At 35.1% G+C, this 14532-nt stretch overlaps 1 protein-coding gene across 1 annotated transcript; it reads right to left on the minus strand.

Moving 5' to 3' along the window:
- Positions 1-946: 946 nt before the first annotated feature.
- Positions 947-14516, minus strand: TGDS (TDP-glucose 4,6-dehydratase; the record flags this gene model as incomplete). The annotated part of the gene is made up of 12 exons (XM_084301164.1): positions 947-1999; positions 2419-2516; positions 4311-4369; positions 4849-5014; positions 5327-5370; positions 7067-7126; positions 7888-7986; positions 8969-9111; positions 10080-10170; positions 13233-13301; positions 13749-13815; positions 14437-14516. The coding sequence occupies 12 exons, from the start codon at positions 14514-14516 to the stop codon at positions 1899-1901; spliced, it is 1077 nt and encodes a 358-aa protein (XP_084157290.1). The 3' UTR covers positions 947-1898.
- Positions 14517-14532: the final 16 nt, after the last annotated feature.

Consider the following 14532-nt stretch of genomic DNA (forward strand, 5'->3'; position numbering starts at 1 on the left):
ATGCGTGTTTGACCATGAGATTTAAGCAATTCACTGGTACAAGCTTAAGGTTAAGTATATGGTATGCCAAATATTCCAACAGACTAGCGCATGTTAAGTCCTGCAATTTTTGTTCCCAAATTAAAGTTTTGACTACTAAACCAAATATGAGAAAAAAAAAGTGTGATTCAATTCAAGTACAGTATTATCATCCCACCTTGTCAAAGAAACATGTTCCCAGGCTTTAGAATATATATCCGGGACAGAAATTAGTTTAGAAGCTTACTGCTCAGTCTTCTTTTAGGATGATTCTTGCCATCAACAGCACCATACAGTACACGAGGTGTGATGCAATTAGGAGCATTGCAAGTCCAAAGGCAGCAATACCTGTCAGCTGAGCCAGATGCTATTAAGTGTTCAGTAACTACCATAACTCTAGCTTGTGCAAAGGTAGATGCCCCAAACTCCACTAATACATCTTCAGTGATAGGGGAAGAATTTCTGCAAAGTGTGTTAACTTAGTTTCTGAGAGTCTTGAACTTACAGCAATTCAAATACGCAGTAAAAGACAACTTCAGAGGCCAACAGTGTTTCTAAGCACACCCTAGCATCTTAATCCTACACTTCCACAGCTACGAGGAAGCAAAAGAACTGTTTGGGTCTGTGCTTTTATCAATATACTTCTATACTAAGCAAGAAGTTTCTTCTTTTACACGTGTCACCTCAAAGGCAAAACAGTGAAGATTAAGTGTTCCTGTGTCCTAAACAAAACAAAAACAAAAAACACACCATCTACTTTTTGAACAGGTATATACTACCTCAGCTTATTTACTCAAATAAGAGAAAACAGTTACACTGTAAATTTTTAATCAATAAATCAATTCTGAAAAATTTATTGACACATTTTTAGCACTGAAGTTTCCTTCTAAGTTTTATATTAAAACTCAAATTTTGTTTCATCTTTAAAATGTTTGTCAAAAAAAACACAGACACACCAAACACAGCATCAAATAATGTGTGCCAATCCACAATCCAAAGGAAGTATTTTAAACTTTTCATCGTACATAGCTTTCACATCACAGGAAGTCACATTACCGGAATGTTAATCTCATTACAGTATTTGAAGTCTGTTACAATAATAATTTAGAAAAGGAAAAAGGAAATTAAAGCATAAAAGGACATAATACAGTAAACAGATGACTTGTAAGACATGGGAATGAAGTTTAAGAAATGGCTTGTGGAAATTTCAGTAAGAACATCTGCTACTTTCTTAACACCTTCCCCATCCCCTTTACAAAGAGGCATTTAAAGTTAGAGTAGATAACAGCTTAAACTGTCATCTACACAAAGTAATACTGCAAAAATAGAGAAAAGAACTGTGAACCATATGGCTGCCATATCTAGTTTTTATCAATCAATTTATGCTCTCCAGAAAATACATCATCTTTTCCACTTGATTTAAAACAGAAGGCAACTATTTAAAGTGACAAAACATATATTACAGTGTAAAAACAATAAATCAGATGAAGAATTTCAAAATTAAAAATACATATATACACACATTCATTGGAAGTCCCAAACACTGTAGTCACAATCCTGTCATTCGAGATGAGTAAGACAGATTTGACATCAGTTATACTAACTTATAACACTATAAAAATTCTTTACCCTGTAAAACTCTTCAGAAATAAAAAATCTATACCTAGTGAAGATTTAATATTGCACCAAAAGCTGAAATTAAACTTATAAGGTTAAACTTATAAAGTGCTGAACCCTTCTAAGTCATGCCATATTATAGATCTGTACTCATCATGGTTCACGTATCTTGGACACATTTAGAATTTGCTGTGGTCACTTGATTGCAGGCTTCAAAGAAAAGACTGTGTGAGGTAGAATAGATTCCTTCAAGTTCTGCCACCTTACGGAACATTAAGCTGTGCAAATGGCTCTGTCACAGGAAAAGGCTCCAAAGCTTTCTCTGCGTTTTTCCAGTTGTGAAAGTTTTCTTTGTACCATTCAACTAGCACATAAAGAACATTGATAAATCAAATTGAACAGAGATAACAGGGAAACTCAAGTATTTATACAGATAAATACTACCAACATTCTCATTTTGCAAGAATTTAACCTATAATGTTCAAAAAAATCTAGTTTTAGCCTTTACAAACTCTTTATTCAAGATTTGTTGTACCAATAAAAATTACTTCCAGTACCTTATGCTACTTTTTTTAATTATAAGCTTTTTATATTTATAAATATAAATATATAATTTATAAATTATAATTTATAAAAAGGAGCTAATTTTATGTAAAATTAAAACGATAAATTCATTCCCTTTAGCTCATCATTAATTAACCTATAGACTGAATTTTACTCCCCTCTCCCTTTCTCTCCCCCCATCACTTCCAAATCTATTTGTGTAAATGGCATCAGACATACTTGTTTTCTTTATTCCTTCTTTCCAAGGCACTTTAGGTCTCCATCCTAACTTGTGCATTTTTTCTGAACTCATTGGGTATCTCATGTCATTGGCAGGTCTGTTGACAAACAAAATGCACAGGGAAAACAATTTGGTTAGACTTCTTCCATTAATTAGATACACAGCACTTCACACTGTCTTCAAGCCATCATTAGGTATGCTTCAGTTTTGAAAATCCCCTTCAACTTGAACAGATTACACTGCCTTCCAAAAAAAGTGACAACTGAGAGCAGCTACAACACAATTCAGCTTGCACAGTCAACTACTTAGAATTTACTAGAATAAATATGAATTAATGTCTTCACACAAAAATTAATGCTAATCTCAAATCACTGTCAATGCAAATTGGTGCATTTGCAGCTCTTTAGACAACCACTAAGCAAGGCAGTGTTTTCCAATAACTGCATTCACATCCTGAAAGCCCACAAATATTCACACACTTCATATCTGAAGTACAAAGATTTCTAAAGCATTGCCGTTACAGTGCCTCATTAGCTGCACAAACTTATTATCAAATATGTAGAATCCAAACTGCAAGATTCAACACAGAAAGACATTTCCTTCCAATAAGTACAGCACACATTTTTACTTCCACAATCTGTATCCTAATACTCTTTTATAAGGTCCCAGCGTTCTTTTGAAGAGGTATTCCCATGCGGTTATTTCTCCCAAGTCCATGTATCTTTAAACATTAGCAGACAGGACACAAAACACATGAAGAACCATCTCAGTTGGAACTACACTGAAACCTACTGAACGTTTGCATCATGTGCTCAAAGGGAATTTGTTCAGGTACCATGACACATTTATATAGGACTCTGAAAAATACTTCCTTTTAGAGAAAAATTAGTGCATTTAAATACATTTCAGTTGCCAAGAAAACCATCCAAATACGAACAGAAAGTGAGAATTCTAAAGGCCACAATAATACTTAACTGCTATCTGCAGATATGTGATTTCTAATCACTCCAGAGAAAGAGTGATATCTGAAGGATGCAGAGTCATTGTTGCTGCAGAAAAGAAATGGAGATAAAAGAACAGAGCCAAACCAAGCCTGCAGTTAAGGATTACACACAGGAAAAACACTTACAGAAGCTATCAGTTTTTGCTGCTGCCCTAATGTTTTACATCTACATTTAAGAAGGTATTTTTATCTTAAGCTAGGAATTTAGCTAGGTTCGTCTTTCTGTCTGTGGAGTGTGGGTCTAACCTATAAAGCACATCCAAATCCAAACTAGTCACATTAACACCAAAATATTAAAGCTAAGTGAGAGACACTTAGCTAAATGAGAGAGGTGGATTCACCTCTCAAGTGATGTTGACAACAAAGTAGCGAATAAAATATCCTTAAGGATTCAGTTACTATGTAAAACTGGTTCTTTTCCCAGAGCAAACTTCAGCAGTGAGAAGTCTGAAGAAAGTCTGCAGACAGCCTTTGAAGATTAGAGTGTACTTCCAAAGCAGTACAAGCTTTCCAAAGATCCAAGTAATTAAAAAATAATTTTTTTTAAAATACACTATACAGATTGTAGACATCAAGTCCACAAGCAAATAGAATTAAGAAAGCGAAACAACCTTCACTTCCTCAGAAGTTATCACGTGATTTCTATGCACTCCAGAGAAAGAGTGATATAAGAACTATGCAGAGACTCACTGTTGCTGCAGAAAAAGAAATGGAGATAGAAGAACAGAGACAAACCAAAGCTGCAATTAAATCTGGAAAAGTTATCCCAGAAACACTTTTGCAAATAAATATGTAAGCATTCAGCAGGAAACCTTCAGGACAGAGCTCTCCTGTACTTGCTTAGCATTTTTTAAATTTATTTTTTATTTTTTACTTTTTTTATTTTACCTGTCTTTGACATAATCCATCCAGTGCTCCATTTCAGATTCTGAACTGGTCTTCTTTATCTAGTAAGAAGGGAAAGAGGAAAAAAAAAAAGTCACCCCCTTGTATTTTGCACCATCTTGACATACATTTAAAATTAGATTTCAATCTGTCATGGAAAAACAAAAACCAAATAGAAACAGTCTTTTGTCTAAACTGAGCTGTCAAACTACTTAAACCAATTCCAATACTTCTCGCTCATTCAGGCACTTGTTAAACATTCATAGCTCAATTGTTATAGTTTAATCTTCCACATTTTCAGACCAAAAATAAAGTAGTCAACGTGGAAAAAAAAAATCAAATGGTTTCTAATTGCTACACCAGTTATGTCCCAGTCAGGATAGCCAACTCAGTGCCTGTACTGCACATAGCACAGCTGCCACAGGAAGGTTACAACATCGTTTTTCTATCATCCGCTGCAAGCACTAAACTACCTCACAGAGCAAAAGGTTTATAGAATTGTTTATATGGGCAATGACAAGTACTGTAACTTTTTACTCACTAAGTGGATTAACTCCTTAGCAAGCTGGGCAATGGACATCTCAAAATTAGTTCCAATGTTATAAATTTCACCTGGCTTCCCCTCCTTCAGAACAGTAAGGAATGCTTCTACAACATCAGTAGCATATAGGAAATTCCTTCTTTGAAGTCCAGAACCATGAATACAGCTAAAAAAAAACAAAACAAAAAACAAAACAAAAAAAAAAAAAAACAGGAAGAAGTAGAAGATTTTTGTTAATTTCTAAACAGAAGCATTCAATTAAAACACATCTTAAATTGTTCTACTGTTAGAATTCACCTGAAGATACTTTAATTTAAATAGCTGACATGCAAACAACTCTTTTTAAAGAAATCCTATTACTGAAATAAGCAATTCATAATTTAATTATTAAATTATCATTTCACAAAACGTACAATATTTACAACTAATTGCAGTTTCACAGCAAAAATACCACACAAAAAAAAAAAAAGTTACATACCATTTTCTGTTCTGTTGCAACAAAGATATAAACTTTGGAATAACCTAAACAGTTGAACATCAAGAAAACAAAAGAAAATTATTTTAGAAGTTATTCTGCAAAGAACACAGTGCTTCACCAGCAAGTATAATTACATACTTTAATAAATAAATTTTAAATGTTCAAATAAACTGAAGTCTTACCAAGCAATGCATTAAGCCTAGGAACTGCAGGCTTTTTTTTCCTAGTATAAACAGAGTATTTTGTAAACCACAGTTGCCTTTTCTGAAGTTCACAGGAAATCAATTTTTGTTTATACATATATACATATATATATATATATATATTTTTTTTTTTTAAGAGTAAATGCCTCTATTGCATTGTAACTCTCACCTTTCTGGTCATCCATTACAAACAAACAGTTACAAACTTAGTGCTTTTACATATGAGAATGGTTCCATTACTTTTCACACAAAGAAATGAACTAGAGTCTAAACAGTTATGACTACTGCAAACTATTCAGAATATAGTTTGACCATATAGTTGCAGTAAAACTATAGCAAGAGTACCAGTCATTAAAATCATTAAATTTGTAAGAGAGCCAATAGAGAATTTAAAGATAAGTAAACACTAGTGAAGTGATAGACACCAGCTTGCAGCATGAATATTTACAATTGTATTATGTTGGGCTATATGCTTAGATACATGCATCATGGCCCAGAAACTTCACAATGGTTGGTCCCTCTAATAAGTTTTCAAATTGAACACACAGAATTTATTTTTTTTTTTTACTTCTTAATTTACTTCATACCCTAAACATAGGAGTAGCCATACTAGTTAAAACCCAAGATCTGTTTTACCCTAGTATTGTTTTTAACAATAACTAAAAGTGGATACTTGAGGACAAGTTTAAAGGAATCAAGTAGCAATACATCTCAGAAATATAGTCCCAACATCAGGCAATCCACAAACAAACATTTGCCAAGCCACAGATCAGTAAAAACATGTTTTAGAAAACATTGTTTGTCTATCTGCAACAACACAGGGAATACAAATTACTTATTTGGCTAAAAACAAAAGTAGTAAAAAAAATCTCACTAGAACCACAAAATAGAGCTACATTTCAAATAAATTCACTCCACTAGCGTATTTCCGTTCATTAGCACAGCGTGGTATTACCTACAAAGGCATCTCCCTCTCACTAATAACTATTTTAAATGGCTATCCTGCAAGGGACTATGGAACTACGTAGAAAAAATACAAGTCTGTCTGTGCTACTACTCACCATACATCTGATGGTGAAAGGTTTGTCTTCTCTATTGCCCATACAGGTTGGAACGTCTCTTTATACCAGATTCATCTCTCCTAAGTTACTTTAAATGTTGCCTCAGTTATTTAATATTCTTAGCTACAGCAGGTAAAATGTAAATTCAAGTAATTTGTAGGGGAAGCCTGCCAGTTGATTATTTGAAAATTAGGAAAAGTACAGAACAAAGCCACTGCAGTTAAACTCTTGTAAGTAACTGGAAGTCTTGAACTGATGCTTTACTGACAACCAGAACACCTGTATACATTGTGTTGATGGGAAAATGTTTTAGTGTGAGATCAGAATATACAACCATGTGTAAGCATTGACTAATATACTTCCAAGACAGAGCTTTTTTGGAAAATCTGTCCATTCTTATGAGAAAAAAAGTAACGTTATTAAAACCTTAAACTACAGCATAGCAAAGCTAAGAGTAAAGCATAAGTTTGACTTACTTTTTCTGGATACTGGTGTGGCCCATAAACATTACTGCTTCGCGTAATAACAACTGGAAACTTAAAAGCACAAAATATCCATGTCATTACAGATTAAGTATATACACTAGTAAAAAAACTGCAGGCTTCTTGTTAAAGAATGAATGATGTCACTTGCAGTGCCTAATAAAATACCTGAAAGCTTTTACAGACATTAATTAAGCTATCTGCCTCTAGGCCTATAGTGACAGATGTTCCCAACCTCTCAGTCTTGTTAAGGACCCACCATAGGACATTACACATGTGTCTGGTTGACTGCAGACTTCCTCACTGTACAGAAGTGTTTCAGTCATTACCATATTCAAGTCAACCTGATGTCAAAAACAGCTTTGCAGAATAACATATCAAAAGCATTGAAAACTCAAAACATCTTTGCTTAAACAAATATAATCTTTTCGTCTTTTTTCCCTTCATTCACTATAAAATTAGTCTTAAAACAATTTGAATTTTGCATATTCTGCTTATGTATATCTGGACGTTCCTCAAGCTTACAACTGTTTTTTACATTTTTACCAATCTTTGAACATTTTATCAAAAATAACTTTAGACATTACAGTTCAGATTTTTTATTTCTGAATCTAAAAATAATTGACCACTCTCCAGCCCTTTGCATGACCTCACCACCAATAAGTGGCTGATATACTCTGATCTATCCAAATTACAACACCAGCAACCAGGAAAGAGGTGGCACCATGTCGTCTACTACTGACTTTTACACTCTCACACGTATAATATACATTTAAGTAGGAGCTTCAGAGTTTTTGAAGCGTGCATTAACTTACTTGGTACCTTTCCCAGTAAGACTGAACAAAACACTCTGCAGCTGCTTTAGAGGAGGCATAGGGATTTGTAGGGCGTTTTGGTGAGGATTCATCAAATTCCTAAAATGAAAGCTTGCATTACTCAATTTCTTTAGTCCAGGTATGTCTTACAGTTACAAAAGCTACAGCTGCAACTGAAATAAACATCTCTAAAATATTCAGGCACACTAGACTGAGAAAGATACCCCCCTATTTAGAAAGGAGACAACCAATAACCCAAGACAATACTTATCAAACACAAGGGTCAGCCAGAATATCAGCAATAATACTTTTATACTTCCAGCCAAGTATCTCACAGTAGCGGATCCTTAGATATTTACCCTGCAAAATAATAACCATTGACACAAGGAAATTCAATCCTCTTTGAGCTCATATTGCTTCTGAGTGCACCATGACACCACAGCCAGTAAATTGAGCTTTCAGTCCTAAATAAAATTGGTCCACTCCCCCTTCTCTATAAACTTTCTTCTCTAAGGAAAATAAAATTTCAGCCCACAGCCTTTCAAAAACAAGGCTCCAACAATTCTGTCTTGTTCCTCGTGGCTACCCTGTCAGTTTTATCTATTTGCCACTTGGGGAAAAAAAAAAAAAAAAAAAAAAAAAGAGAGAAACGATAATGAAACAAAGGAGGGACTATATAGTTGCTAAGGTGCCACTCACAACTATCACCTACATGCATAACTAAAAGACTCACTGTTCTTGTCTGGCCTTTGCCTCTGAAATTACTTGATCCTGATTTACTTTTTTTTTTTTTTTTTTTTTTTTAAAAAAAAAAAACTTCCTTCCTTCCTTCCCCACCCCCAAAATATATCTTTAAGAATCCCTGCTATGATTCACAAGGAGTATCTATCTCTTTGAAGCATTCACATGTTATTAACAACACCAACAAAAAAACTTCAGGACAATTTTGATACTTGGCTTTCTAGAAGCAATTAGTACCTACTTACATGTTCAACTATTGTCAGAAATAGCTCAAAATCATACATTTAGAGAGGCTGAGGAAAGTTCTACTAGTTAGAACCTCATGCTCTTTCAAACTCACCTGATCAGTGCTGCCTCCATATACTTCATCTGTACTGACATAGACAAACTTCTCCACATTGGCTTCGTGTGCAGCAGCAACCAGTACATTAGTGCCATAAACATTCACATAGGTGAATTCCAAGGCATGCCAAAATGAAAGATCTGCATCCAAAAAAAAGATTAAATTTAGGCAATACATAGCTTTCTATTGAACCATAATATTAAGGGCAGTGATATAGACTGGGATTTTATCACTAGTTCTTTGTCAGATAGCACAGTCACCATTAAATTAAGCCACTTTCTATATATACTTGAAAACAAAATCTTTGCTTCAAAAAAGAGGCCAGAATGAGGAACAAAAGCTTATTAGCTACAGATGGTGCAATTTGAAATAACATAAGTTAGCTTCATTTAAGTGGCAGCATAACTAATTCCCTCCTTTAGGAAGTGCCAAGCTCAGTCAGGAAAGTATCACTCAAACACCGTCATAAGATACATTCACATACACCAATTACTGTTAATAAACCACCACCTGTTTTAATTCTTAGGATTGTTCCACCAACTTAACGACTTTGGGCATATCAATTTTGATAATTCTGAGAAGCATTTTCCTGGAGAATTCTTCAAGGACTTTTGCTCACGATGAACAGAATATGATAGGAATACTTCTCATCAACAATTTTACAGAAGAGCAATAAATCTAAACCAGGTACTTCTGTGTATAATTCATCTTCTCTCTTTTTAGAGCCCTGGCAGGACCCAATGGGGAGCAATGCTTACTCTTAAGTTCTACTTTCTAGTGTTTCCTGCAAGGTTACAGCCAATCAAGTGAAATTACCTTCATGACTCCACTACTACAGTGTATGTTACACAAGTCTAGATGGAATTTAAAGTATCTTTATACATAAAAAGCATTTCCATTTATACACAATCAAAATAATGAAGTGCCTTAAAGCTGTGAACTCCTTAAGTCAAAAAGGCTGCCAGGCCTTCAATCATGTATTCTGCAAAGATATCAAACTGTATCCTTGTGTTAAGTGAATGGGGGAAAAAAAGATAAAAATTATCAGTATACTATTTCAAACAAACATACACACAAAAATAATACCAAAACATACAACAATACTCACCTACATGAGTTTGGGCTGCAAAATGAAGGACTATGTCAATCTTCTCAGTTTCAAAAAGCTGTTTTATAAAATGAGGTTCACAAATATCCCCCTGAACAGTAAAAAAAAAAAAAAAAAAAAAAAATTTTTTTCTTTAAATAACGAATATGCTGTAATTTGATTCAAGCATCATAAACAAACCATTATACAGGAGGCACAGGAGAAAGTTTTGCAGTAAGTACGCGCTTGCAAAGCCAAAGCATTTATCTTATATCAGAACCACAGTATTACTCATTTTTTTCTTTAATAGCAGTAACAGAAAACTAAGACTGTCCAGTCAAAAGAGGAACTTATGTCTTTGAAGAGCAAACAAGATATGAATATCTAGAGTTTTAGATATAAGATGCTTTCTTTTAGTTTTTCACAGATACAAATACAGCTACCAACTGAGTTTGGGGCAAAATACCAACACTGTATTGCTTTTTGAGCAGCCGCCTCAACAACAGGTACCTCCTTTCAGGTTTTATATTACTGTTTAATATAAACAATATCACCCCCAGAATATACACAACAGAAGTATAACTTGTAACTTGAAAGCTAAGGTCAGAACAAGTGCCTACAGCAAACAGGAAAGTTATTGGAGTCTGGCTGGCAGACAGTGACACCTAGTGGCATTATAAGAGGTGAAGTTCATCCCCACTGTTGTCAAAATAGATGGATGTCTTCCAAGGGTATTTTTTTTATCACCAGAAAAATTGATGGATTTGGAAAAGAGTCAGGCATCAACACACAAGCCATTTGTTAGTCCGACACACAATCAACAGCAACTTTCAAATGTAAATACAAGCTGAGAAGTAGCTTTTGATAATCATCTATTGCCTCAACTTAAACAAGACAGTACTTCAAAAGCTATGGCATGGGGAGGAAGACTTACGTATTTTCAAGAACAAGGCAATTAACTGAACATAGTTCAAATTCACCTACCTCTTAAGAAGTTCTCAAGCAATGATTCTGAACAACAGCCTCAAAGAAGTACTGTATGTCAGAAACAGAAGGAAGATCTACGGATTTTCCTGTATCTCATCCCTGAACACAAAACACTCCAGGAAATACTTCAGACCCATATTACACCCAAATTTTAATTAATATGGCTAGAATTAGTTACCTTTTTTTTTTTTTTAACTGAATTTTAAAATTAAATATTCCTTTTTCTTTTAAGATTGCTTTCAATAAGATCACTCAAATTGATATGTTTCTTCTAAAAATACTGTCAGATGTAGACTTTGCCTCAGACTTAAGATGATTAAGAATCTCAAGGTACTTTAAGAAAGCTTTTTAAAAGTAACTTGTATTTACACAGACCTCCCCATTGTCAAAAAAATGTACAATTACAGAAATAATCCTCAACCTTTAACAAAGTATGTCTTCCTCTAGTATGCATTGAAGGGCACTGTGCTGAGCAAGAACATAAATTGCAATTAAAACTGTTGGAAGTACTACAGTACCCTTCATACTGCCTTATGGAGATCTCTAAGCTTTTACTTCTCTACCTTCTAAAACAAAGAAGTTTTCTACAGCATTTATCCTTCCTGCTCTCTCTGAAGGCCAGCAGTAGCATCACAATTCTAATCTTAGGCCTTGACCCTTGGGGAGTGTTTTCTCAGTGCATTTTTTCTTGTCAGAGTAAATACCTTGCCATCTGCATCTAAGTTCTAGCCAACCTTCTTTCAAAATAAAGAAATAAATAAATAAGCAAAAGAAAGAGGAAAACACCACACTAAATTCCGACTGGAATAGCTGGAATGAATTATTCTCACAGTAAGTTTTGTGAAAATGTATTCCCTCTCTTGTTCAGAAGCAGCATTTACCATCCTCCTGCTTGGTTTACAAGATGCCTTCTAGAACTCTGTGCACTGGTAACTAAGCACCAGTACACATGCAGGTAACAAGGCCTTTATTTAGCATTCGTATATATCACATCATATACTGAAAGGTGTCAAAAACAGTAAGAAAAATAACAAGAGAACAGTTTGTGCATCCTGAAACTGCATACGTTCACTTACCACATATCCTCTTACCTCTCAAGCAGATTTTATCTAGCAGCTCAGGGATAAATATTTATGAAAATAAAGAGAGGTTTACAAAAACAGGCACTGGGGTAACCAGACATGTGGAAAAGTTAATTTCCCAACCTTGCCTGAATCTAAGCAGTAAGCTGAGTTTACATCTTTTACCTCTGAAATAGTTGTGACAGATTAGTAGATAGCTGCTATTTCAGAAAACTAAAACTGTGGGCTTTTCTCTGATAACCTGCAATTTCAGGCAGCCTAGCTCAACAAACAGGCCAGCATCAGCACTGACTTACAGGCAGAAAAAGAACTTCTGCATACAAACCTAGCAGTCTGAATATTTATCTGAACAATAAATCTAGATCTGTCTCCTGTCTGAAGCCTAAACTGTTGGAACAGTAAACTGTTGGAACAGTAAACATCAACATTTTAGAAAGCAAAGACATACTTTGAATCTAGACCCTGTTCCAAAACAACTACAAAAGTACACACAACATCAACAGCAGTAAAAGGAAGAATGTAGCTTGATTCCTAGCACAAATAGAACAAGAAAGAGGACAATGCACACCATGGAATATAACAAGCTGCAGTGTTTGAAGGTGCAGAACCTAAGAGAGTGTCTAAGCATGAAGGAGCCAAATCAAAGGCCATCTTGTCCACACCATTTATCAAAAGCAGGCTTGGAAGTAAATGAGTCATTCCTAAAGCCGGTTATCTCCATACTCAGGCTTTTACCAACCCTGAACCTTTATTATACAATAAAATATACCAATTTTCAAAAGACTGCTTCAAGTAAGAGGCCGAACAAACTATCACACAGCCGCATACTGTCACAGACTTCTCTGGGTGAGACATGGACTCTACTAATAAAGGTACTGAACTCTAGTTACTGCTGTTGTGTCAAGCCAAGCATCAAGCACACTGGCATATTCCAAACACTGACTTATTCTCTACAGAAAATTAGTAGAAGTAATCTCAATTTTCATTTATGGTAAAACAGTGGTTTTATCCCTAGGTTTTGAGGAGCTCTGGAGACTACATTACCGTGATACAAACACACACACAAAGTTAAGTTCCCTAGAAAAGAAAAAGAAGGCTTTATCACCTGGATAAACTTGTAGTTTTCCTTCTCTGAGACAGTTTCAAGATTCTTCAAACTTGCACAGTAGTCGAGCTAAAAAGAAATACCCACAGAACATCAACAAATAGTCTTCAAAAAAGCAAGCAAGCCAATTCAGCTCCAACCCAATTACTAGAAAATTTAAGATTAAAGTAAAAACTGCTTTCAAAAGAAAAGCTATTTTGCAAGTAAACATTATGAAATACAAGAAAACACAGAAGTCTGAAAGATATCTTTAGATTGTAAGACTTATTAAGCAGATATCCCTAACTTCAAAAGTTTCCTCTTTACGCAAATTATAAGCAATACATAATTATTTGTAGCAGGCACAGAACTGTAAAAATCAGCATCAGTTAAATTGTTTTTGCTCAGGAGCAAAGGGAGAGTTAAACATAAATTTAGCAAATAATAGTTTTTCAAGTAAATTTCAACACACTGTAGTTTACATTAAGAGTCTTTTAAAAAGGTATTCCTTAGTAAGAAAGAAGACAACCCACTTACTTTATCTAGGTTTATAATCAGATAATTTGGATAGTTCTTGACGAGGGACACGACTACGTGTGAAGCACTACAGGATGAAAGAAGAAAAGTGGATTTTACAACTACATTATTGGCCTTAATGCAACAAAGCGATGACAAATCAATACCAATTGACAAATCAATATCGAGTGCTGTCAATCAAACAACATTAAAAGTCAGTTTAGCAAGACCAGAAGGCTACGGGGGGGAAGAAGGAGCAGTACAGACAGGAGGAAGAGCATCTCACTGCGGGATTTTAAGACATGGCAACGTCAGTATTTCAGTTGCCGCATACTGATAAATAAAAACAGGACTAAAAGTTTGTGCTGTAACAAGAAAAAAAAAAAAGAGGTATTTTTTTTATTAAAAAAGAAGCAGTATACACTACAGCCTATTAGCATCCTAGAAGAATTTTATACCTTTAAGTTTATACATTAGGGACATGCTATATATATATATGTATGTGTATGTATATGTAAAATATGTACGTATATATTAGAACACAGCCTTGGTACTAGACAGAGCTCATTACTCGACTTCTCTAAGTTACAAAGCCAACTGCCAACTCCCTACTCCCTACCCCCTACCACCCTCCCAACCCGCCGCCACCGCCCCTGGGCGTACGAAGAAGTGGTTTTGGGTGGTATTTTGTTGTAATCAGCCCCCTCACATGAAGCCGGCGCCGCCCGTCACCAGCAGCCGCTTCTCGAAGCGCGGCGCCGCCGCCGCCACCGGCTGCGGCCCCGACATCGCCCACGCTTTACGG

Source organism: Netta rufina (genome assembly GCF_964035555.1).
Source record: "Netta rufina genome assembly, chromosome: 1".
In the NCBI taxonomy this organism is placed as follows: Eukaryota; Metazoa; Chordata; class Aves; order Anseriformes; family Anatidae; genus Netta; species Netta rufina.